General features: G+C 40.4%; 2 protein-coding genes across 3 annotated transcripts in view; one reads left to right on the top strand and one right to left on the bottom strand.

The window, feature by feature from the left end:
• The window catches only part of LOC148053214 (spermatogenesis-associated protein 7 homolog), a 39,698-nt gene extending 30,332 nt beyond the window's left edge, over window positions 1-9,366 (bottom strand). The window contains exons 1-3 of the mRNA XM_087776838.1: window positions 9,306-9,366; window positions 4,357-4,449; window positions 1,742-1,789 (exon numbers count right to left, since the gene is read on the bottom strand). Coding sequence (XP_087632964.1) covers window positions 1,742-1,789; window positions 4,357-4,449; window positions 9,306-9,366 — 202 coding nt within the window. The remainder of the gene's footprint in view (window positions 1-1,741; window positions 1,790-4,356; window positions 4,450-9,305) is intronic.
• A 14,514-nt stretch (window positions 9,367-23,880) lies between these two features.
• Window positions 23,881-26,849, top strand: part of KCNK2 (potassium two pore domain channel subfamily K member 2) — a 132,169-nt gene continuing 129,200 nt past the window's right edge. For both annotated transcript variants that reach the window (XR_015708829.1, XM_087776974.1), the window contains exon 1: window positions 23,881-24,128. The gene's annotated coding sequence lies outside the window, so the exon portion shown is untranslated. The remainder of the gene's footprint in view (window positions 24,129-26,849) is intronic.

The following is a 26,849-nucleotide window of genomic DNA, read 5'->3' as shown; positions in this document are numbered from 1 at the left end:
TTGTGCTACTGCCCTACTTAACACTTCAGAAGACATACATAAGCTCTGATGCACTTTTTCATTGTGACTTCTCAATTTTGAGTTTTATCCTTCGAGGGATAAAACTTCTTTTGCCGACAGGCATTTCCGGAGCAAACCTGTTAGAAAAAGGACTTAGCTCATGCATAGCGTCTTCTAGTGAAGATAAATATTAAACGACAAAGGTGATTTGCATTTCCCCAGCAGGCTACTGACAAAAATGATATTGGGTCCTCACTTTCTCAGAGTGAGAATCTCATGTTATGGCTTCTGTGTCCACCAGGAGCCTTGTACTCATGTGGGCTTCTAAATTGACAGAAACTCCACACAACAGTACAGTCCTACTTAGCTGTGTAAGAGGAATACCTTCCTAAGAAAGCATTATAAGAAACACAGATAATGTTTCCCTCTGATACATCATCTAGAAAAACTTGCTACTGTAGCTAACACAGGTAGCTGAACAAATTCCATGTCTTCTTGATCTTCTCAAGTAAGTGTGATTCTACTCCTCGTGCACTTCTATGTCAGGATCATCTCTCTGTCAAACTAACATTCTCAGAAAGCTTTCTGTGGCATTTCTTTCTGTTACCACAGCACTGTTTTCATAAAGTGATTAATCAAAAATACTAACTTTAAAATTATTATATAAAAGACAAAACTGAAAAAATACTGTTGACCATGCGCAGTTAAAAAACAAACAGAAGAGAATTTTGATTGTGATGGTTTTGGTCCTGAACTTGTTCTTTTGCTCTTCTGTACTGAAGATCTCACATGATACATTTTTCTGAATCTTTATGGGCAAGAGTTATGTTTGCCTTCTTGGCTTGTGTGTATCTTGCTCCAACAACTGCATCTCACCATTGCCTTTGAGCTATCTTTGCTTCCAAGTACCTTATATACTGCTCAGAGTAATAGCCTACTGCAGACCTCTGATACATAGTTCCCACTATGCATGAACTGTGGAAAAATAGAAATTTTCATTTTTCCAGCTTTTAAAATTTCATTTTAAAATGGGGTGTTTCTGTGTAGAAAGGGTGTGTGCTCTCATGTACGTAATATCAAACAGAGAAGTATCATATACCTCACAACCTGGTGAATGAAGAAAACTAAACACATTCCGAAGTGAATGCTCTGTTTCCAGGGAAAGGGATGAATGTATTGCTTTTCATCAATCTTTCTGCCTTTCAAAAAAGGAAGGGCAGGGGGGACTCTGCCTACACATTGGGTACTGCCGGCTTCAGCCAAGAGGTGGCGTTAAGGTGCAGTGCAATGGTCTCTTACCAAAACCCCATTCGTTCCACAAAAACCTGTTTTAACTGTAGTATGCCTGGTGCCTAGAGATACACGAAGCAGTTAAGGAAATGAAAAATACAGTGTGGATTAGCAAGGAATTCAAAGGGCCAGTGGTCTGAGTTTAGACTGGAAAACTAAAGCCATTTATGCCTCCAGCAACCATGTTGCTTGAAGTGTGTGTATCAAAGAGTCCCACGGTCTGCAAGTCAGCATGTATCTGTGCAAACATGAACCAAGTGCTAGGTACAGCTATTAACTTAGATACTAGATTAGATATTAGATACTAGATACTATTATCTTAACCACAATGATGCATATTTTCGGCACTTATATGCCTCTTCAGAACACCGTCATCATAAAAGAAGACAAGTATTTCCAAACCAAACAAATGGAGCCAGACCTATTTTGAAAACAAAACAAAACAACTCACATTTAACACTGGTATGCAAACTCTTCGGTGCAGATGAATCAACAGCAGCTGTATTAACAAAAAGAAGGTTCAGTCCAATGAAACACTAACATCACAAATAATCATACGAAAAGGGAGAGAAATGAAACTGATCATCCTAAGGTGTTGAATTCCCTGTGGGAATGTGGTACCAGTCTGCATAATGTTAGCATTATTAATACGGCAGATCTACAAACCACCAAATCCTATTGTTTCCCTAGTGATATATAATATTTTCTTCCTATTTCCTGCTATTATCTTCACCAACGGTCAGCTCTCAAAAGCTAGCATAGCTTAAACATAGTGAAGTTGAGTTACACCAACTACAATGGCACCAGCTGCAATGACACCAACTGAGGATTTGACCCCTTGTCTTTATCTGGGTAAAAGCATAAGATAAGTGCCTCAGCAGTGCTGTTGTTGGTTCAGTATCACACCTGAGTCTGAATTTTGTGGCTTTCACCCATCTTTACTTATTTATAGAAATAAGAGCCAGTACAGCTACATTTATTAATCTTCATTTTAGTTTACAATTTAAGAAAAGCTCTACTAATTTTGTGTTGGCATCCTACTGCTACCCAGAAAGTTTATATTCAGGGATGAGTAGTACAGCTGCTATCAGCCAGGGGAAACTGCCAAGTGATGCTCTAAGAGTGAGATTCAAATTGTCCCTAGGCTCAAGGTCCTCAGTTCTTCATCATCTTTCTAGCAATAGGAGTTATTTGATTATACAATTACATAGGCAGTTTTGTACACAGCATTTTCTGTTATTTGATCATTTGGTTTTCATTGGTTGTATTTTAAAAAGCGGCTGTATTTAAAAAAGATTGGAGAATATTTAGAAGAATACTGGAGAAGGCCTTTAGACAACCCTGACAAGATTTTTCAGAGGCACAAAATCCTATCATCTCCTCTAAGGATGTACAGAACATGTGGCAAGTCAGCACTTCAGAGCATCAAGGTATGTACAGAAGAGAACCTTGATATCCTTGCAATATTGCAGTTTTTACTATGTATGCAAAAGTTTAGCTCTACAAGGAAAACCTGTAGAAATGATGAAGCGCTATAATAAGTAAAATAAGTGTTTTAATATTAAAGGTTTCTGCTTCAGTATGCTACAAATCTGACTTTTGAGAACTATAACTTCAGATGGTGAAACACCTAAGAATTAGAAATTTTAGCCACTGGAAATTTTGATTAGCGCCTACTGTGAGAAGCTCTTTCCAGCTTAACTGAATTCTGCTACAGACAAGCAGGACTGACATTTGAAAAAAGAAAATTGCAACCTGCTTGGGAACAAAGCACTTGGCTCCTTTTATGCCAAGAACATCTTCTGTGTATTTTCTTCTGAGCTTTAAGAATGTAATAGACAAAAAGACTGCAAAGCATCTTTGTTTTCTTCCTTTTATTTTTTGATCTTTGCTCCCTCATTTAGGCTTCACCAGTTGAGAATAAAACAAATTTCAATTATATACAGCAGTCTTTGCTGCTCTTAATTATTCCTGATGCTTCTGTATATTTATGAGCATTGCACTAGGATGTGAATTCTACAGTCCTTAGAGTTCACTGTTTCTGTGACATTAGCCATGCAAAAGCAAGAGTCACTTCAGTATGAAAGTATACAGCAGCAATCCAGCCTTGAGCTCTCAATATGAGTGGGATGGTCATGAAACTTTTAAATAGTGGTTCTGATACCACGATAAAAAGATGCGCTAGATTTGAGCTAGGTAGTTTAAGATAAAGCTCTTGGCACTGCAAATTGATGAAAGCATTGGTCTCCTGGCAAAAAATGCAGCAGCAATCTCACCTATTGTTCAGCAGCTGTGTGTTATTATAAAGGTCACTGCATGTTGTCCGTGAATTGTTTGGTTAGAAAGCCTTGGGAGCCCAAGGACTGGGAGTCTTGCAGTAACCTAACTATGGCTATGAACATTCAACTCCAGTTGTTTTCATCTGCACCTGAAGCCCCAGGATGTTTACACAGCTCCAGACAACTGACAGAGGACATTTTTTAATCCCAAATTCTCTTTCTAGCAGTTTGCAACTACTGACAGGAGGGAGAGCATTTGAAGAGCCCTCTCAAACATGACGGCATGCTAACGGAACTCCCCGCTAGGTTATTTAGGACTAACACTGTAACATTCTAAACATCAAAAGCTGTAAGCTCACTGTTAGTCTTCTGTGTGTTCTCCCAATTAAACAAATACTAGTTCTCATTTTACCTTTCCTTTTAGTCGACTGCCATATACATCTAAACAGAAACCATTATTTAAATAACACAGGGGAATGTAATATTTCCCTTCCTAACATGAACTTGTCATTTTGTGGAACGGTTTGACTCTGTAGACTTTACGCCTCTCAACAGTTAGGATTGCTTCTCCCAAGACAAGGTTACAGTTCCAATTGAGTGTTCTACGTATCTCCTCTTTTAGGGCACACCATGTTATGCCTCACTTCTAAATCCTCCTACACCTGCTGAGTTGGTGACAGGGAGAGGGAGGAAAGAAAGGGGAAGAAATTCAGCAGCCAGCCAAAACTAAGGGCTTTGATTTAATCTTTCAGCTACATAGATACTGTCGTCATTAAAGACTGCATACCTTTGGCAGACATCAGTTTCTTGTGATGAGCAGCCATGTGATCTTGAATGATGTACTGGTTGGAGAGCTTGCAGGAAGGTCCAGGAGAAAAAGCTGCAAGAGGGAAAAATCTTAGTTCATTCAACGGGGCAAGAAATGTCTCAGGCAATAATGGCTCTGAAAACGTTTTAATATTTATCTTCTCCTGTTTGCAATAAAATCAAGTCAATATTCATTCAGTTATTTCAAAAAGTAAGGGTAACACAAGATGTAACATGAAAAAGTGGTAAATTATTTTCATCTTGCGTGTTTTTGAATACCTGAGAATTATGGTTTGCAATAAGTAATGTATGAGCCTTGGATATTATAGAACTCTGGAGAATAATAGAGGATCTCACTGTTTAATATCTGATATAATAAAAAGCATCTACATTTTGAAAGATTTAATACTAAAAAGTAGGACAAAGTACTGTAAAAAACTACATATAAATATCTTACCTCTTGGTAATACCAGGCCTAACTTTACCACTGTAGAGTGAGGAAAATGGACTGGATACACACGAAGATAGAAGTAGGGCCAGAAAAGGAGCCAGGATGTAGAACAGAAATGTGTTACACACAGACTGACCATGACACTCCTCTGAATCTCTAACCCATGAAACTTCTCAGATCAGGAAGAATTTGTCTCCATATCTGACGTAAGTCATTAGCCCAGGAAAAAAGTCAAGAAGCATATAAGCATTTACTTGTTTTAAACTTTAACCTGGTAGTGCGGCTGAGATAGATCATTGTCTTTCAACCTGTTTCCAAACAAAAATATTATTTCTGGATTCCTTCTCAAATCATAGAATCATAGAATTGTTTAGGTTGGAAAAGACCTTTAAGATCAAGTCCAACCATTAACCTAGCACTGCCAAGCCAGAAGGATATACCCGTAGGGCTACAGCAAACTGACTAATACCCATTTCCAAAACTCTGAATTCATCAAGTGGGATTTGTAGATAGAATGTTGCTAGCAAATAATATTAAAAAATAAACAGAATACTGGAGATCAGAAATCTAACGTGCCTTTGGCCTTCCATCCACAGACACAGAATAGCCCTTACACTGAGTTAATCAGCCCATCCAACCTGTTCAGATTTGGCTTTCTGACACAATGAAGTAAATTATTGTTTCATTGTTCATGTCCCCAATGTACAATTTCAGTTAATTACTTAGTTTCAAAGTTTTTATTGTATTTTGAAAGAATAGGAGACATTGGGCTGAGAGTCTGGGAATCAATCCTTCTAACCTTGGTTTGGCTGCTTTCTTTCTGTGTTGCTTTTTCTTCTCTAAATCTCTTGCCTACCAAGTGAGACATTGCTACAAACTGTTTTTCACCACCAAGGAGCTTGACTACATTCAATTCATTGTGTCATCTTCTGAACAAACAAACACCGTAAGAAAGAGCGGGACAGAACACCTAATGTCATATTTGTTGCTTCATTTGGTATTGTTTACTAATGTGCTCCTGCAAGTGACTAAAAGCCTGCCAGAAAGGCAGTGGCATGAAGACTTGCTTTCAATACCCTGTCCAGGAGCAGCATCACATCCCAACATGACCAGCTGCAGAAAGGTGGTGTTACTTCAGCTCCAGGACCATCCATTCTGATTGTTCATCAAACACGTAGGCACAGCCGGAACACTTACACCATGGCACAAACAGGTGCAGAGACATCAACAGAAATAATGACTCTCTGTTTGCTATAAAGCAATGGAGAACTTGGTGCAAAATTATGACCAAACTGCATTTATCTCTTGTCTCAATGAAATTTAGCATGAGTAGTACAGGTACCACAATGGAATCCAATACTTGAAGCAGAAAAATATAAAGCTCACAAAATTTCTAATCACGAGCATTTACCATGTGTCCAGTTTCAATCAGGGAAACCACTCATGGGTGTCAGTATCACACTAAAGAAATCAAATAGTTAAAATCAGTACTATTCTGTTTCAAAGCTTTTATGTGCTTGAGACCAGTAGTTAGTCACTTCCAAAACTTTGAAAACTTAATTTTTTTCCTGAATTCTGCCAATTGTGCTGTAACCTCCTGTTGGCAAAAGCAACTGGAACAAACTCTTCAGTAATATCCAGCACCATCCCTATCTGGTGTAAAGTGGGACAGCTAGTGGGACTGAGTTCAAGAAATGGCAATGTCCTAAATCACAGCAGCTAGAGGCTCTTGTCACTAAGGAAAAGAAAATAATATTTTGGGAAATGCCCCAAATCTTTCCCTGATTGGCAGTGACAGACTGATTTCAATATATGCAGTGAAAAAGACAGCACGGCAGAAGAACAATGTGATAATCCAAACAATATCTGAGGATTAAAAAGGGATGGAAAATCCATTTATAAAAAGAACATTCTTCTCAAAAAGAAATACCACCCCAAATTTGAAATGCTGAAGATATACAAGGCACTAGTAGTTTAACCTAATTTTTTGTCTTTCATAAAATCTAACTCTTATCCTGTGTCCAGAAAATTACTAACATTGTGCAATACGCAGCATTGTGGTTATTCTATGTAAGGAAAAGAAAGGCAAATTCTTTTCTTTGCCAGAGACTTTCTGTTGAACTTTGGCAAGTCATTTTGTTTTTCTGTGTCTCAGTCTCTCTGAAAAGAGGACATGAAAAAACACATCCATTTCTCAAAGAAGATGTTTTAAGGGTAAAAACAATAAAATGGGAAGATTGAGTGGGTGCCTAGCTAAGTATTTCCCACCCCTAGAGAGGGTGATCTTATTTGAGCTCACTGGAAAGTTCACACTTTTTAACAGATATTTCTTTTGTTTTCTTTTACATCTTTGAATAGCTTCAAATTGAGGGAAATGTTAAATAGAAATCTTTCAGGAATTTTAAGTAGCCCTGTTACGAGGCTCTGTTGATGGGGCAAACACACGTCAGGTCGAACTGAAACAGCCCTTTTGTGTGCTGTAAAGACAGGCAGAGTTCTCAAGCCCATGTTTGAACAGAATCCAACTTCTGTATGTTCTGCTGTCTTACCTAGATCTCATTTACCTGCAACATTTAGGAAATTGCTTTATCCAAGTTTTCAACCTTTCAGAATTTCAGCATTTTCTATATATGAGCACAGATCTACCTACAGAAAGTTGCCTGCTTTTGAAAATCTTTCTGAACTCTGAGTACTATTCTACTTTCAAGACATTTACATCTTGCTTCTATATATGAGGAAAGATCTCCAGGAAACACAGATCCAAGAATGAGCAATAAAGAACAGTGACAACTCTCTCAACACTGACTCTTTTTATTTCCTATTTTGTAATGACTTTCCTAGTAATTTATTATAGTCCTGAATGTGTAGTTGTACGATGACTAATTTACCTAGTTTCCACTGATTGAATTGCAAGAGATTACTTCTGCAAATCATGTCTGGAGAATATATCATGTCCAGAGATATAATGTCATGCCATAAATCCAGTCGTAGCAGTATTAAAGTTTGACTGATACACAATGACAGTGATAAAACATGTCTTTTCCATGTGGCTGAAAAACAAAAATATGCTTTTGAAAAACACAAGAGGTGACTTTGCTCCTCACAAGACTGCTAATTCAAAGGCACTACTTTTTGCCTCTTATAGGAGCAAAAAAAACCCATGTTCTCAAGAACATGTCAACTATTTTACTCTTTAAAAGACTAGCATAACTGCAGTGCTGCTATACTGCAAATAGTTTATACTGCTAATTCCTACAAGTGGAAATTTCACAACGTGGGGACAAAGCTACATGTACTTATAATCAGCAAATAAAAACAGTGCAGTGATACTTAAGCCTCAGAAGCCCGGACATATCAAATTCTTATATACCCTTCACATTAGCGGCAAGTGGGAACCGTCTCTGCAACATCCTTGGCTTTGCCTTTTGTAAACTGATAGAAGTATCTACCTAGCATTGCAAGGAAAAGAGCTATCTCATACCATCAGCAGTAGTTCACAGTTATGGTCCTGCATTGGTTTGTATCTGTCTATTTCCTCATCTTGTATTTAGAGCCTAAATTTGGAGGGGAGAGGGACCACCTTTTTGCTCTGTGTTTGTCTCATGCTTAACAAGGTAGAATATTTGCCCATAGCTATGGCCACAGTGCTTGCTTCAGTGCATATCATATAGTAACCACTGAGACAATCTCTCAGCAGACTGGCCCAGTCAATGGCTGACAAATGTCTTGCAGATCCTCTTACTTTGGTTCAGCTGCATAGTTCTCTCAAGCTGCTCCCCTTCTGGGTAAGTATTTCTGCCTGTTTTCAGCTACAGGAAGCACTGGCAGGCATTGAGTTTTGGCTTCCGCTGTGAGCATCTAACAGAGGTGTCTGCTTCTGTTCCCTTCAGAAAATAGATATATGACATTACACAGGAAACCAGTATGACAGACTGCTGAGGAGGGGACACAATCGGTGTCCTCCTCTCAGTTCTTTGGGGTTCCTTTGAAAAGGTGGGAAGAGGAGGATGGTAGGATAATACCCTGTGGGCTGAAATGCAGCAGTCCCTATGGGCAGAGAGTGAAATGCCTCCGGCTGCAGCTCGGCTTCCTCAAGGGAGGGAAAAAGGACAAAAAGGACAAAAATGGCGAGTGGTGGTGCTAGTGGTGGTGGTGTGTTTGCCAGCATCTAATTAAGGACTGAAACTATATGGATCTGGAGAAGGTACAGCGGCACAGCATCCCCGAGCAGGGAAGCTTCAGGCAGAACAGCTTTCTGTCAATTCTTCTACAAGTGCTTGGCAAAGATCCTGACCAGGAAAGCTGCTTGCCTAAATTAAGATTGTGAGATTTTTGTAATAGCAGATATTAGAAGCACTTATCTACTTTATATTGTTTCAATAATAAAATATGTATTTTTAATAATCTCATAATATTCAAGCTGTTATTCCAAAATTGGAGCACATAGGCACCTCTCAAGTAATAATTTGAGTACTTACGGCTACTTTTGAGACTCATGTGTCCTCTGAAAGGTCCCAGCATGGAGTACGTAGGCACCATGGCTATCTGGGACCCTTGGTAGGGAAGGAAAATGTATTGGTTACATATTACGGAAGCATTAAGAAGTATGATTATCTTCCTGCAGGTCCTATGGGGATTACAGAAGAGTTGTCTCCTGGCCAGAATGCTATGCTGCAACTGATACAGGTATGAAAAGGCTGGCACTTTTGTGTTTACTTTCCCTGCCAGATTACTTGTGTTTGTTTTCAGCCCTACCAATTAGTAGGACCCTTTTGACCAGATACTCCGAGAGAAAATTCCCTGTTACAACAGCATCTACAGGGCAATTTTCTGCAGGCCACAAAAATGAGCCATGGCATTGCGCAAATGTCACATATTTTGCAATCTGAAAGATCGCCTCTGCTGAACATAAATCTTCAAGGCAAAAGAAGGAGCAGCTCGGTATGCCACTGTGCTGCTTGTGCCCAAGGGAAGCAGTGGGGAAAAAAGCACAACATTAAAGATTTTCTGAAGATACTCTACGAAATAGTATAGACTCACATCACAGAAGCCAGACCTAGAAAAGCCAGGCCCAACACAGCAAAGTAAGCAAACAAGCCCCCTCTCATTTCAAATTAAGGGCAAGTTGCAAGAAGACAAATTCCAAATACACAGAATTCCACCCATTTTAGGAAGATATGTCCCACTGCTGACAGCTGAATTCATCTCAGATGAGTTACAGGGTAAATTTTACTGTATGCTTTAACAGCTGAAGGGGCCAAGTTTCAATTTCAAAAGCCACTTTTGTTCACAGGATTCAGACAGACACAGATTCATAGGAAATCCAGGAGATTTCAGTCCCTACCTGTCCAGTGGTATGGTTTTCAACACAATCATGTTCCTAACTCCCACTAAAATCAAGGAGAAGCTGGTACCTTAATTTGCAAGTCTGATCATGGAGGCTAAACTTCAGTCCTCGTTTTTAACTTTTAACTTAGTGAACTGATTTGTCTATATGCAAAACTTCCAGCAATAATTTGAATTATAATTTAAATAGACTTTCTCCAGTTTAAAAACTTCTTTTAGTTCAGCTTAAACCTATTCCTGGTTAACATGAAGCAAGCCAGTCACCAATGCAATGTGCATACATAATCTTCTCCACCAGATAAATCATATCACTTTAAACCCACACTTAAAAGCCCATGCTTCTAAAGCAGATAAGCCAACTGGCATACAGGAGCCTAAAGCTCAGTAGCTTTACTCCAAAGGGTTGTCTACCAGCAGAAGTTGCTTAATTGTGAACTTATATTTGCCAGATTAGATTTGTGAGTTGCAAAGGAAACATCTCCTTAGAGATGATCCTGAATGTCAAAGGACACACCAAGTGCCATCAGAACTAGAAAAATCAATGCAATACTTTCTTTCGTTTCAAGGCAACGTTGTAATTTGGGGGAGGAACCAGGAGCATCTGACTTATACAATGAAACCTTTACTTTTGTTCTCATACACACATTTCAGGATAATTTTTGGCTTCAAAGGCACTGCTGCAACTTCACAAACCTTGTGTGTACACAGCTATAACCTAAACCTAAGGGCACAGACTTTAGAAAGTGATGACAGGTTTTGGATCTTGATTTGGTGACACCTGACAAAGAGCCTGTTTTTTCAGAGAGTGCATTCTCAACCAGTTCTGAAATTCAGGCCTCACCACTGGTTGCTCAGTTTTTGGCAAAATCACCTGTCTGGGACAACCTTCTTAAAGATAAAGGATGCAGGTAACAGAGAGTATTAGAACAGTGTTCTGAGAAAACAAAAGCGGGGAAGATTATGAGCTTTTCTGGATCAAATCCTGCACCTTAGACCACAGGCATAAAATAAAAACCCTATGAAATAAATGGGAGCTGAGTAAACGTTATTGCTTTTCCTCTGTGCCCATATTTCTAATTGTCATGGGTCCCTAAGTTAATAAAATCATCAAAAGGTCAGCCTTTTTTTTGCCTTTTAAAAACATCCTTCTATAGTCACAACAGGATATGGACAAAGGAAGTTACTGCTCTCAAATCCAAGGTAACACATCAAAACATTTGATTATGTTTTTAAAATTGTATTTATTTAGGTATGTTCCTGAAGCATTTTTATTCATGTTTTGAAAACTAGTGCAACTTAATCATAGCTTCATACCTACTGGCTAAAGACCTAAAAGCAAATCAGTTTAGCTTCATCTCACTGTATATTACTAATAATCATTTTGATTCTTTAATTTCTTTTGAAATATAAATTATCTCTGGCTAGATCCTCACTTCTTTTGGCTTTTTCTTTTTTATGTCAAACATCTGTGAAAGGCATGGCAGATGGAAGGATACTATACTAAAAAGAGCTCTTAAACATGTGCAACTGCAACTTCAGAACAGAGAGTAATTCTTTATCTTTTTGTGACCAATCCTACCATTTTAGCTCAACAATTACTCCACCATGATTTGAAGTGGAAAAACATCAGTGGGAAACTGCTCTGAGTGAGGGCAGATAAAAATAGAACAAGCATGTATCAAAAATTGTAATTGTTTGACCCAAATACATTTAATTTAATATGTGCATGCTATGTGTAACACATGATGCAGGCACTAAATAGTTGTTACGATTGAACACAGTCACAATAATGGCAGATCTTTAAGGAACTATCCTCTACATGCACACTGACAGCAGTTAACTCACGCAATAATGTTGCTGCTGTTGTTGGAAGTCTGGAGACTTCCTGAAGTCTCAGTCAGATCACTGTCCCAGGCTCTGTACAAACAGTCAGTCACTCACTAATGTACCCAAAGAGTTTACAGCTGAAGTTTTCAAACCAGAGAAATAGCAGGTGGGGAAAAAACCCATTGTCTTCATTTCAGAGGCTGAAAAAGATTACGCGATTTGTTCATTGTTACAAGATCAAGCGAGTTAGTGGCAGAGAAATGAAACTCGATTTCCTGAGTACCAGACCAGCGCCTAAACCTCAGGACATCTATTTTCATCTTTATGTAAATATCTAATATGTGGAATTTTCTTTCTCATGAGAAGAAACATTGCATAGTTTCAGTAGCTGCAACCATTTTTGACTTATGGAGCCCTAAAAGCTTCTAGGAACGGTGTGTTTCCCCATAGAAAGCCATACAAAAAGGAAATGATTTTGGCAAGAGGTACTTCGAAAACCAACGAGATGATAGTATAAAACCTATTGTGTTCAAGCTACAATGATTCATTGTGGTGATCCAATACCACACACGGAGCCAGAGCATATCCAAGGTGATGCCACTAGCAATATGCTCCAGTTAACTTCAAGATCAGGCCTTGAACGATGAACACCCTTTTCTAGAGCAAAGTGTCTGATAGAGAAACAAGGCAACCGTCTGATGGAGGTTCTGAATCCAAAGGGTACAGTCTTTTAAAAGCAGTAATTTGGCGATGCTCCACAAGCTTAAGTCCTGTTGGCTTTACACACAGACTTTGTAAAACCATACTTTAGTACCATTGCTAAAATAATTCAGCAGCTATGCAGATGCTATTGGTTTTGCCTTTTCTTAGAGTGAAAGTAAGTAGGATACGGCCTTTGAAGGAATGGTGTTAATTTTTGTGAAGCTTTTCATTTGAGCCATAGTAAACTGAGAGAGAGCAGAGCTTCTGTTTCATCTCTGCTTAAACTCAGGTATCATAACAGAAGCTGCTGTGTTTTAGGATGATTTCAGAAAGGAGGACTTTCCTAAATCTGTCACAATTTATGACCACCTCTGTTAAACCTGTGTAAGACACAGCAGGGAGTCTACACCACATACTCAATAGTTACCTATCCAACTATAAATTAAGCCCTGATCTTTGCAGTCATTAGGTAAGGGAACAAATCCCAGATCTAGCAGAGGCTCATTTCTATTTAATGATGTGTTTTGTTGTCAACATAGTCTCTTCAGTTTCTTTGTATTTTCTGCATTTCTATAATACCTGAACGTGTCTCCCTACGCAAATGCTGCAGCAGTTACTTTAACTTGTGCCAAACTGCTTTAATTTCACTGGATTATAATAAAACAATTCAATCACTAAGTGCTATACTTTGCTATTTTACATCAACATGCAGTTCTTTTAACAGGAGACCCAGGCTGTAAATTATATGGAAGAAAAATCAGGTCTTTCTTATAGCAGACAGATAGAAACTAAAATGCTTCACAGGGAATTGTTTCTATTGAATATAAAACACAGCACACCTGAAAAGGTGACAGTAAAAGCGCTGAATGGAAGTTAGAGAAGAGAGATGCTTTTTTACATTTTAGCTAATAATAATGCGCAGATACAACATGACGCTGCTAATGGCATTCACAGAAGACATAAGACAGACTCTTTCTGAATATTTTGAATGATGTACAATGAAACAGATGAAAGCATACAGCTAAGCAGTTGCTGCTGTGAGAGGATCATTCTCCAAAAACAAGGGGTTTGATTCTGTAGCTTTGTACTTGCCTCCAGTAAGCTGCTGAGCAGCATCAGCTCCCAGATTTGCAAGGCTTTGTGTGTTGCAAGATTTGGCTCTCACTACAAAACGGAGTGGCAAGTGCAATTTTTAAGACGGTTTCAACGTCAGCCTAGCCTCCTGAACTATTATTCACTAGCGATAGAATATCCTGTTTCACATATTCATACTTAAGGATTTATCACTGCATACTATAGTGGGTTAAAAATTAGCCACCTATTAGGCCATTCCCATTGATGGGAATGTGGAAAGTTTAGCATAGTTCTGAAACAGAAACAGATCTGATCATGCATATTAAGCAATGGAATTTATGCTTGAAAACATTCTCAGGGCTTTTCTATCGCTAGAGTAAGTTTGGGTAGAAAAGAGTGGACCTTCATCCACAGGAATACAGAACTACAGCATCTGAGATATGTGTATGGCATTTAGTGCTCAGAGCTGCTTATTAGATATGCATTATTTGTCAGCATCCTAAAATCCACGATAATTTCCTAGTGGGCTGGAATCACTCTGGGTCCATATCTGAATACCTGCAGAAGCCTGCGTCCCTCATCAGGCATCAGATATGGAAGCAGCATTCGCAAACTTTATCCAGAACGTTAAAACAAACCCAACTTGACTATTGCTTGTGCAGCACTTTAAAACTGGTTGAAAAATTTCCAGAAAAACAAGACTTTTGTGGGCATTTTTTGTCAGTTTGTCAAAATTGAAATATTTCTCAAACAAAGAACAGGGTTTCACTGAACTCTGAAATAAGGGCTGCAAGGAATCCCGCCGGCTCACCTGGCAGGCTGCGGGAGAGCGCAGGCTCCCAGGACCCACAGCTCCAAAGCAGTCCCACCGCATGGCCTCCCTTCTGTCGGGGACTGCGGCCACTCCAACACCTGCCTTTTCCAGGCCTGCCGGCTTTGTGGCAGCAGCAGGGCCATCTTTCTCTTGTGAACCAGAAAGCTACACGTCACATTTGGCCTTCCAGTTGAGCAGCAGAAAACCCGAGACCTTTGAGAACTCAGCTGATGCCCAGGCTCTGAGTCTTGAAGCCCTGGCAGACCCTCCTCTGGGCTTCCCAGGACTCACTCTGGTACGAATAGCTAAAAAATGTGGAAGCCCTAGGATTTGGGAACCTACGAGACAGAGCCTCCAGATTCAGTGAATTTAAAAAAATTGATTTAAAAAAATTAATTTAAAGACACGAGCAGAGGGGTTCTAATATGCATTCTAATAAGGCATCATTTATTTTCCTTAATTTTGGACCTTCCTGTGGAACAGGAGTTCTGCCACTTGATTGCCTCTACTAAAGCCTACCATACTTGTATTGGATGAACACTCTGATATTTGTACTTCGTGGTATTTAATTATCTGGTATCTTAAACTGCATGATTAACTGTTAAGAGCTGCAGGCAAATTAAGCAAGTGTTACAGTTATGTAAGCGATACCCTAGAGAGCCCCTATGAAGATATGTATGAACCCGCACCCAGGCCACCCTCCCACGCGGCAGCAGGATCCAATTTTAGCAGTGTGCTTGTCAGCTGCAGGGCCCCTCAACGGAGCAAAGACACTCGTTTTCAAATGCCTTTGCTGTCACTGGGTGGTATCCACTTGTAGCTGCAGAGAATACATGGAGAAGCAAGGAGAGACAGATGAAAGGAAGAAAGATCAGGGCAGTCCTTCATCAAATCCCTTTGATGTAAAAGGGAGATGTTATAGTTTGGGTATCTGTACAGGCAGAAAAATAAGAACAGAAGACAAATAATAAGAAAACCATGAAAGCCTGTGGAAAAATTATGACTCTGCTCTTTATTCTCTACCTCTTTTCATTAACAGAACATGGTTTAACTAGCATTGTATTTTAGGAGGTTGTCTTTCTTTTCATAAGAGCTCAGACATTTTCACTCACTTCTGCATGTCATTTCTGGGTAGCTGCATACAGATCAATTGTCTCTTCTCATCCAGGACAGATTCATAATTTCCTAGTAACACTTTCAGGATTCTTAAATAAACAGAAAGAGCACCATAATTGTATCAGCCCTTTTATCCCAATTAAATAGCTGAGGGCTGCTCAAGTACTGATTAGCCTATACTCTTGCCCTGCAGGATAAAGAATTACTCTTATTGGGCTTTTCATGGACCAGAGCTCATCTGCAAATTGTTATCCTTTACACAGTATCCAAATGAGAGACCTTCTCAACAGCAGGGAGTCTATTCATTAATATATAAACTGTAGTTGATGAAGAACAAATTACTTGATTGCCTGAGAAAGTAACTGAGCTACCTCTCAAGTATGCAGCCATGCTGTGGTAGCTCATGGATTTCAGTGGGCAACACAGTCAAGGAGTTATTTTGATAAAGGCAGGAGCCTTTTTCCGAGTTTCTAAAATAAGCATGTTGTAAGTGAAGCACTTTCGATTGCATTTATCAACAAGAAATATGGCCCCATCCTGGGCAGGTAAAAGCAAGATATAAATAAATTTATGCTGTCTCTGCTGTTGGAGACAAACCTGCTGCTGGCACATTACTTGAGTTATTTTAGACTCCTTTGAAAATTCAAGGCCTGAAATCACTTCTACGCCCCTGCCCCTTCCAAAACCCTATTTCTCTTCTTCTCAGCAGGGAGAAGGCTGACTTTAGCAGGATGGGTGCAATACAGTCTCTCCCTTCTCCCAGTGCCCAAGAGTCGCCTTGGACATGGTCTATACCTTGGGAGTATCCTTGTCTCTACCGACTGGGAGGTTTGTGACAGCATCCAGCCAAGGATGTGCAGCCTACTCCGCCAGCATGCTCCGCTCTCCCCCAGAGCAAGCAAATGCTTTCTCTCCGTTCCCTGGGAAGAGGGTCGAGTGCTGTGGCAGTGGAAATTTCCTTGAGCTTCAAATTGCTATGAAGGGTTCTGCTGCCGTGACTCTGCAGCAATGTTCTATCTACCAGACTGGAAATTACTTTAGGAATATATTTATAATTAGTGCATAACTTAGAGCATCAAAGACCACGATGTGTACCTTTTTCCCTTCCAATCTGTCTTGTCTAGTTAAACCAGAGGTTTAAAGTTTCTCAGGGCAATAGTTGTCCTTCAGTCTATGCCTCACAAAATGAGTCTTGATCTGTCACATTTAACCACTAACACAGCACAACCAGCAAGTCACGAGAAATAATCTAAGTACAAATAAGCATTGAAACATGAGATGGGTGCTGTTTGAAAACTCTGAGGTTTATGTGTCCACCACACTGGTTAGCCAAAGATTGAAGGCCATTCTTCCCCAAAAGGCTGAGAAAGGAAAAAGGGAGGAGGGAGAGTGTTAGGGGAAAGTATTGTATTCCTGTCCTGTTCTCATACTCTCCCAGGCATCTACTTATGGCCAGTATTGGAGACATATTTGACTAGCTGAACTTCCAGTCAGAAGCAGGGCAGCACTGGCAGAGTATTTTGCTACTTTACAGCCTTCTTTACGTATAAATTATAAATGATATTATATATAATGTAAGTTATAAATTAGAAAAAACTGTTCAGACTCAGTTTCTTCTGTCCGTATAGCTTGGCTGATAACTCCTCTCCATTGTTTTGAGCAAGATAAAGCCACAGGCTGCATCAGGGCCACTGACCTACACCCAGAAGAAACCCAAACTCTACCAGTCTTGCATGTTTTATTTACCATTTGGTCTCCTCTTGCCTATAAGAGCTGAAACTGGAACTAATGCCTAGTGGAAAAATAAAAAAAAAGGACAGAGTAAATGCACTCGTAATTAACAGGCCTTCATACAACATATTCTGTTAATTTTATCCTAGTGTTTAGATGCCAAGGAATGGTGGGACATGTGTGAACTATATTAATTTAAAAATAACAATATGTACCGTAAAAAAGAAATTAAATGAAAAGGATGAAAAAGAGCACCGAAAAGAAAATTTAACCAGAGCAGCTGGTAATTGCTGTTTCTTCTCCCTTGAGTTTTAGATATTTTTTCCTCTACTTGACTGGGTTTCCTCTGCTTATGCACATGCTTTGACTTTTTCTACATTACATGATATTGGTATGTTATTGCCTGACAAAGCAAGAAATTTTGAAGCCAACTTCTGTTTTATACAGTGAGGAATTACTGAATTTTCCCCCTTTTTGTTAGGTCTAACGCATTGTCAGATGTAACGAGTGTTCAGCACAGTTGTTGGAACCACAATATTACATGAATGAACTACATGAATAAGTCTATCGTTTATTTTGTTAGGATTTTGACAAGAATATTAATTTCATTCCATTAATTTGTCATGCTATTTATTATTATTCTATTATTTCTATTTTCCATTTTTCAACCCACAGGACTGCAAATCATCACTGATGTGCCATGTGGTAGGTCAAAGGTGACCATCTTGAACATAAGATCTTCACAAGGAGCTACAGTTCACATTTGAAACCTGCTGGCTCACAGCAGTTAGCTACAAGTTTCAACAGTTCACAAAGGTAATACAGCCTCTTTCTGCAGCAGCTGCAGCAGATAGAAATAACAGACTGATGGCTGAAGAGGAAGAAAAAAAATTGGGAACTTTTTCTTTTCTTTATGTCACTTCAGGGGCATGCTGTGCACTTGGCGGGGCTGCCAGGAAGCTTACTACAGCACCTTCGGCGCTGGTGAGGAATAATCAGTGCCAGGTGTCACAAAGCAAAGTCAAGATCGGCCACAACTGTGGCCACAGAAGTGACAAAGAAGGGTGAAGCACTGGATGCGAGCTAACTGGAAATTTCTCCAGAGTAGGCAAAAAGCTCCCGGTGGCCAAAAGCCAATAAAACAGCTCTGCTCCATCTAGTCATAAAGCTTCTAGCATAAGGATAGCAGGAACAGTGATGTGTCTGTTCCTACCTGCCAAAAAAACCCATAGGAGGATGTGTGAAGCCCAATTCAGGGGATAACTACAGAGTCAGAATAAACCACTGAGGATATGAACACTGCCAGTTCAAGAAGCTGAGCTTTCTGTAACTTTTTAGTGATATATATCAATAAAATGATTGCTCTTTTGTATCAGAACTGCAGTCCATCTAGTTCAGCATCCTGCCACTGGGATCCTGACTTTCAAGTACTTCAAAAAACCCTTCAGCAAGTATATATGTATGAAAACCAATCTGTTCTTGTCATCTTCTAACACCCAGAAGTTACCTTCTGAATAGAGGAAGAATTTTATTATTCTTCCTAATAGATCTATTAGAATTCATTACGGAGTAGTTGATACATCAGTTTGTGTCATCTCTAAACACAATTAAAAGGATGAGAAACAAGATCTTGGTATTTACCAGTACTTTATAGTATTAGCAATAACTTCAGCAGCTGCCTTGAAAACATTTCAATTCCTCTAAATCACTAAGTAATAGTAACTCAACATCTGCAAATTTTCCAAATACTCCTCCTGTTAACTGTATACTGTGACACTTAACTAATGAGGCCAAATTAACAACTTCCAAGTTTTAAATTAAATAATTAAAGACAGCCACTGATATCTAAATCTGCTGAGGTAAAATTAAGCCCATGAATTACAGCCAAATCCTCTAAAGTTATACTGTCTCGAAGTTCATGTGGTAGTGAAAGATAGGGAAAAATATGCCATCAGATATTAATGATAAACTCAGCCAAGGTTGAGACCAACAAGTTTTTGGGAGAATTATAAGTTGTAAAGTTAGCATCATATGTTTGTGTGCTTTTGGCTTGACTAATGAGATATTGCAGGATGAAAATAATGATATTACAATGCTTCTTTCCTGAGTGACAGGCATAAATACTTTCAGTAAGAATTCACTTCACATGCAGAATGGGGCCAACCCATTGTAAACAACTGAAAGAGCTAAGACTTTCTCATTATCTTAATGGATCAGGCTGCCAGCACCAGCCAGATCTTTAAGTCTTTATTTACCTACCTGCACCTTTATATTCCTTGGTGTTTCTTAGAAAAGATCTTAGGTCTCCACATTTTTGGGCAACCGACAGCTCTTCATACATGGATGAGCAAGTTTCTGTAACCTCAGCTATGTAACCATTTCATTTATTTAGGGTTTTTTATTTTGTTGCAATTTCTTGATATTTTCCACAGTATGTTAGTCAAGAAATCATCAGGACACCTTTTTGCTTATTTTAATTTCTTTGTAATTCATTAAAAAAAGAAAGGTAGGAAAAAAAACCCATAAAATCTGTTTTCCATTTTTATCCTTTACAAAATTGGCCCAGTGAAATACTTAACAAATGTATAATGACTGTAATAGGCAAGTACATTTTACTTTTGATTTTCAATCACCATTGTAAATTTGCCTCCAGCTCCAGCCCCTGCTGAAGTCCATAACGATGTTGACATTGACTTCAACAAGGTCACAATTTGATCCTCTAGAAGCTCATGGGTGTTTTCAAGCAGAAGGTATGAAGAAATATGGGCAGGTATGTGTGTGTTTGTGAGAGCAACAGAGAGGCCACACCTCTGTCTTGTATTCAGAAACTATGTACTCAACTAGTTTCTTCAAACGCCATCAGGGCTTGGCTGAAAAAGACTTTGTTGGCAGCTAAAGACTTCATAAAACGAACCCTCCAAAATGTGTAGCAAAACTGGAGTACTGCAATTAAACTTCCCATTTTCTGAAAAAAGCCATTTTCTGCTAGCAGTTCAACAAAAAAATGTACCTAATTACAATGAATCTCTATGAAGCAGGACTGAGTATCTTCAGATGCACGAACATTTGCAACAGACTACTGGTTATGCTACTGCAGCAAAACGCTGGTTGTCTTCATCATGGAGACCCACTCTTCTTTGCAGTAAACAAATTACCTATAGTGAAATGAGACAGTTTTCTGATTTTTGTTTATTTGCTTTTTCTTATCTTCTCAAATGATGCAAGACACAGGTTAGATCAGATGCAAGAAGAGCATTCAGTAGGACAAAACAACATTGTTTAAAACTACAGCACCATTAAACTACCAGGCTTTACAGCCACATGATTTTTTTTTTTCATTGTGCAAGCAAGAGCATTCCTGTTACAAGGGGAAATTAGTTAACAGGGCGAGATCATACAGCATAGTAGGGGAGCCCTGCTGTTACTTGCTGAAAGAACGTCAGAACTGAAAGGAGGAGGTATTAAATGTAATTCCCTGCTGCTCCCTCTCTTAAGGCACAGGCAGCTCTCTACTGGAGGCCTGCTAGCTGCAATCAAAGTTTGCCCTAAGAGACCTTCTCCACCATAAAGCCATAAGCAGCAGCAACAGCAGACTATAAAGCTCTTACTAAATTTAAGCACAATCCTGGAAGTCTTAAGCAAAGGAGGATCCTCAGCTCTGGTACTTCTGAGCGAGGCTCTACAGGATTTCAGAGAATCCCAGCGTGGGTGAGGTGGGAAGGGACCTTTGGAGGTCAGCTGGTCCAACCCCCCTGCTCAAGCCGGGCCACCCAGAGCTGGTTGCCCAGGGCCACGTCCAGATGGCTTCTGAATGTCTCCAAGGAGGGAGACTCCACTGGGCAACCTGTGCCAGCGCTCTGTCACCCGCACAGGAAAAGTGATTCCCGACGTTCAGAGAGACTCTCCTGTGGTTCAGTTTGTGCCCATGGCCTCTGCTCCTGTCGCTGGGCACCGCTGAGAAGAGCCTGGCTCCTGGCACCCTCAGCTGCCCGCTGCCCGCCCCGCAGCCTCGGGGGGGCTCCCGTCCCCTCCCGGCGCCCGTGGAGGGCGGCGCTCCCTCCCGCGCACCCCGGGGGCGCCCGCGGCCCGGGCCCCCGCCCGCGGCTGCCCGGTTACCTCGCAGGCGGAGGGCGGCGGGGAGGAAGGGAACCCGCTGAGCTCCCGCGGCCCGGGACCCGCACAGCAGCAGCAGCCGCCGGCCCGCGGGGATCCGCCCGGCAACCGCGGCTGCCCGGGAGGAGCCCCGCCGTCGGGCAGGGCCAGGCGAGGCCGCCGCTCCCCCTGCCCTGCCCTGCCTTGCCCTGCCTTGCCCGCCGCCGCCGGCCGCCCTCCGTGGGCTCGCTGCCCCGCGGCCCCCTCCGCCCGCCTTCCCGCCCTGCCTTCCCCTCCCCTCGGGGCGCCTCCCGAAGCCGCTCTCCCCTCCAAAGCAGTGGCGTCGACGGGGCATTTTGAAACCGCTTTAAGCGGCTCCTGTTCATAGCTCTCCTGTCTCATTTTTAGAGCCGAGCCTGGGTCTCGGCAGCAAAGGCTGGCGAAGCGTATGCGGGGTGCAGCGGGGGAGCCAGGGCATCGCCCCCAGCGCTTTCAGAAACACGGGTAGCAAAGGGCGAGCCATAAAATGTGTCGGCTCATCAGGTGAAAGACTTCGAGCTTCAGCGTGAGGTTGGGGCTGCTAACGATGGCCCTGTGCCTGCCGCTGCCTGGGGCAGGCCGCAGACGGGCACCTCCGCCGAGGCTCTGAGGTGGAAGAAAGGCTGAAGCGACCAGAAGGGCAATACGGACTGTCGGTGCGGCCCGCTGGGAGCGCGCCTTTGAGCGCTTCCTAACGCTCTGTCTCTTTGAAGGTGGCATAAAAAATAAGATCTTGGAAGCAGTAACGCTCCCCACACATTTAATGTTAAGACTGATATTGGATGGGTAAAGAGCTGGCAGAAAAACATATTTCTGTGCCATCAATAACATGCTATTGATTGAGATGAACAATTGCAGCACATGTGTCAGTCGTAAAAGTGCTTAGTTATCAATATCCAATCTTTAGCATTATCTTAGAAACAGGCATGATTGCAGGAGTTCATTAGCTTTTTTGAGAATGTGCATTCACCCTGAAGGGTATGTCTTCCCTTTCCTTGGTACGTTAAATTCACATTAAACTTATAGGGAGCCGCATGTGTGTAATGAACCAGCATATAGCCCAGGGCAGGCACATTCCATTACCGGCGTCCATTATCTGCATAGAGTGACCAGAGGATAAATTAGATTTCGTGTGAGCACTACCCTGATATTTTCTGCAGTTCTTTAAAAATGTGTTTATCCAGGTCTCCGTGTCTCTTGCCTTTCAGATTATGCAGCTCCAAAAGAAGCTGTTAAGAAGTTCCGTCACAGAGCAAAACTGGAACCGAAGAACCCACAGTGGAAGAATTACAGGCCACGGTATCAGGCAAAAAGATTCAAATACCGTAGGCAAAGCAACTGCATAGGCTCATGTAATTTTGAAACAAGTCCTTCACAGGATTATTAGCAGGGATTAAATCTAGCCTTTGCAGAGCCCAGATAGTGTCTTAGCACTTCACCTGAAGGAGTTTTTTAATTAACTGCTTGTTACTGCATACTTTTATTCATTGTTCTCTAGCCACTGCGGAGGAACATCTTTGTTTTAGCTAGTTTCACCTGCTGTAGAGCAAGAGATGAGGAAGGACACTCTGAGTGGAACATACTGATCATCGGTGCTCCTTGTGTATAGTTAAAGAGATTTAAACATCAATACTATGCTCCAGAAAATGGTATAAGTTGCAGAACACAAGTTGTAGCAGTGCCTTGTTATAAGTTTCAAGTAGAGAGTGACGCTGCTGTTCCAGAGTCATCCTAGTGACATCCCTTCTCTAAAGTCTGTCTCGAGCCTAAGTGGCAAATAGGGCAAGAATGTGTCTAGAATAAAGCAACAGTTATATAGGAGGGAGCTTAAACTTCCAGCCTTAGAAAATCGTGTTTCATGCTTCCAGCAACTTAAAAATAAAATATGCCCAGGTGGCAAGCGGAAGACTTTCTTTCCCTAAAAAGTCTTCAGATTAAATCAGGCGACTAAACGTTTTTATCTTCTAGCTTTGTGTCTTCTAGCAGATCACGACAGGTGACAAATGTTCTGAAGGGCAAGCTATGCTTTCAATTTCACCTAGGCAGTTAATTTGCATACAAATAACTGACTAGTCCTTTAATTATCCCATAGTTCTGTTGATGATAGACAAGAGCTATAGCTCATACTCCCTCAGTTATGTTGGTGCAGCAAGAATAACAAGTAAGTTAAAAAAAAGTATTTTTGTTACTGAAGTCAGCACACACATCTCCGAATTCACACAGGGAACAGATGTAAGAAGATACCATTTATACACAGTCACTATTTGGGGTTGAACTGTGCTTAGGAGAAAGTTGCATAGATCATAAGTCTGCAATCAAGAAAAGTTGCTCTTATTGTGCTGATTCTTTTAGAACCAGGATAAGGCTTTTACATCTTTTAAACACCCACTTTTCTCCTATCAGTCATTGTTTTGATTGAAGAGAAGGAAAACCAAAACAAACACCTTATGCAGAAGATATAGAGCTATTTTGAAGAGCTTCCTTTACAAATGCTCCTCTTGGGACCCAGTCTCTCACATAGAGTGGATCTCTTGTCTGAACCATCCTTCTCTGTGAACAGGTAAGTTCTGATGCTTTTATTGCCTTTTAATCTAATGGGCAGGTTTCTAGCTTGTGTTTAGTTAACATATCTTATGCTGGCACTCTTGAAAAGGGAAAAAAAGAGGTTTGTTGAAAGCAAATTGTTAAAGAAATTCAGAATGTTGAAGAGTAAGCAAGAGATAAAGGAGGTCAAACAGAAAATTGCTGGTTATCCTCATAAAGACAGAAAAAGCTGTCTGCTGTTCTTTCTTTCTTCCTTTGCTTTCCTTAGACTTAGCAGCTTATTTTTATGCTGGCCATGACAGAGTTTTGCTTACAGCCCTACTCTTGTTTAACTCACTAGCAAGATTTTTTTGATGACATGTTTCTCCAAGAATAAGGTAATGTCAGTCTCACTACATACGTAGTTTCTGATTCGATATGTTTCTGAGTAATATTAGTCTACCTGAAGAGAAAAATGCAACTCTTTCAAAGTGATTTGAACAAGTTATACTTTGGGTATATATATGTATATTTTTAAAAAAATATATACACACTTTTGGTGTGTATATATATATAAACCAAGTTTGGGGTTGCGAATATAGTTCAAGATTAAGCAACTTCTTATTTCAGTTCACAAGTGGGAATAAAAAGCTTTGAACTTTAAACTTGATTACTGTGACATTTCAGCTATGTTGTTATTTTCACTTTCTCTAATACAACTTGGTCAGGAGACAACCTATGAAGAAGCAACAATAAATATCTGGTTCTCTAGCCTTTACTGAAGTGAATAATAGCACTGAGTTTGGAGGGACTGCTACTGCTATAGGGACAACAGTGTTGAGAAGTTACTTGGTTCTTAAAGATTTAATTAGTTACTAAAATACAAAGAAGATGTATAAAAATTCTGTGTTGTTGGACTTTTCAAGAGGCACAGCAACTAAACAAACAGTTGAATGATCTAGCAGCAGCAGGAGACCTGCTAATGCAAATACTTAGCGGAGTGACTCATAAAAACAAGCCGAAAGAAAAACATTAACCAGCTTGTCCTTTCTTCCTTTCTCTCTCCCCCCCCGCCCCTTCCCTCCCCTCTCTCCTTTCCTTCCTGTTTCTCTCTCCCCCCCTCCCCACCCATCTTAAAAGCACAAGCGGATCAACACCAGGGAATTTTTCCCTACTTGCATACGGTACATCCAAAAGAATTGGTAAGGGAGGCAAAAGTGAGATGCCATTCCATTTTAAAACCTAAACCAATCTATGACAGTCTCCCTCTTCCTGAATCACTGAAAGGAAAGAGGTCTAAAGAGCTGTCTTACTACATACACTCTTTTGTCACCATCTTGGTGTATGGGGCTAGTCCAACCGTGGCAGACAATGCTGGAGTAAAAACAAACATCAAGACTAAGACTTCAAATGTAGTTGTGCTGCAAAAACTCCTTAGAGGCTTTAAAGCCTAATTTTCAGAAGTATAAATATCAGAAATAACTGAATACTCCCAACCTTTGGCACTCTTAACGTATCTGTGCAATTTTTGTACTAATTCATATTATCCTTTGGTCCTCTGCTTTCTTTCTCCCCGTGTGTCTTTCAGTGGATATTGTTATAAGCTGCGTGTACCATAATGCGTTTGGAGTTTTCTCTGCAGTTTTCTGTGGCTTTGCTAAAGTTTTTTTCCAGGAAGCTGCAGTCACGTGAGTTTAACCAACATACCTCTTTACATTGTGAAGTGGTCGCATTAGCGAAGCAACCCATTTGAATCAGTGTGAGATTCAAACTATTAGGTGAAGACTACTTACAGTACAGGAATTTAAAAATATTATTGTCTGTGGTTGCCACATATGACTATCACTTAGGAAGGAGACCATTCTCTTAAGGGGCTCTCTAAAGCACAAATTTTACTTCTTGAGAGGACATACCAACTGCCAATGCTTATACAACCTTGTGAACGTTAGTGGAGATTGTGCATCTTGCAAGTTCAAGCATACCATAAAGACTGCAGAATTAAGCTGCTGTTGAGATTATTTCCATCATCATCTTTTTTATATGTGGCGTACAAAATCTGTATTCTCACTCATAGCCAAGCTAAACTGATAGGTACTTATAAATGTACTTACAACTGCTCAGTTATCTCCAGAGTGCATCTTAATGGCACAATTATAAGTTACTCTTGTTGTTGCTGAAATTTTAAAAGCAAAATCTATCCTTTGTGTTTCTCATCTAATATATAAATAGCTTGATTGGATTCTTGGAAACCTTTAATTTCTGGCTGCAATGAATTGGTAGAGGAACATGTTTCTAAAATGCATATTTCCAACCACTGGAAGGAAGTCTATCTTACTAATATCTTTATCATTAATTTGCACTAATGATCCAGAAACTCAAACCAGCAGGAAGGATAAAAATACAGAGGCAAACCTTAAATAGCTTGTTGACAGAGAAGCTTTAGAAATAAATTTAACCTCAATCTCAGCTACAGTGACCACTTGCCGCTCTCTTTTTACATGGCATTGTATTCTGTGCTATTTACTGTTTCATCATGCGTCTGTAGAGCAGTCACTGTCCCTCGATCCTTCACAGGAAACTACATGACTGAATGCAATCCTGTAAGAGAAGGCAGGATTTGGGAGCTGGTGCAAGAAGTCTGTTCTCTAAGCCCTGTGTAGGGGTACACCACCAGTACCTTCACTCATGCTATGGACTTTGTAAGCAGGGCTGGTGGATTCTACAAGTCCTCAAGTCACGGAGCTAATTAGGCATTACA

This window comes from Nipponia nippon, unplaced genomic scaffold (assembly GCF_047370975.1).
Source record: "Nipponia nippon isolate SJK-2023a ecotype South Korea unplaced genomic scaffold, ASM4737097v1 scaffold_4, whole genome shotgun sequence".
In the NCBI taxonomy this organism is placed as follows: Eukaryota; Metazoa; Chordata; class Aves; order Pelecaniformes; family Threskiornithidae; genus Nipponia; species Nipponia nippon.
Note: the sequence above shows the minus strand (reverse complement) of the source record. Positions and strands in the feature narration are given on the sequence as shown.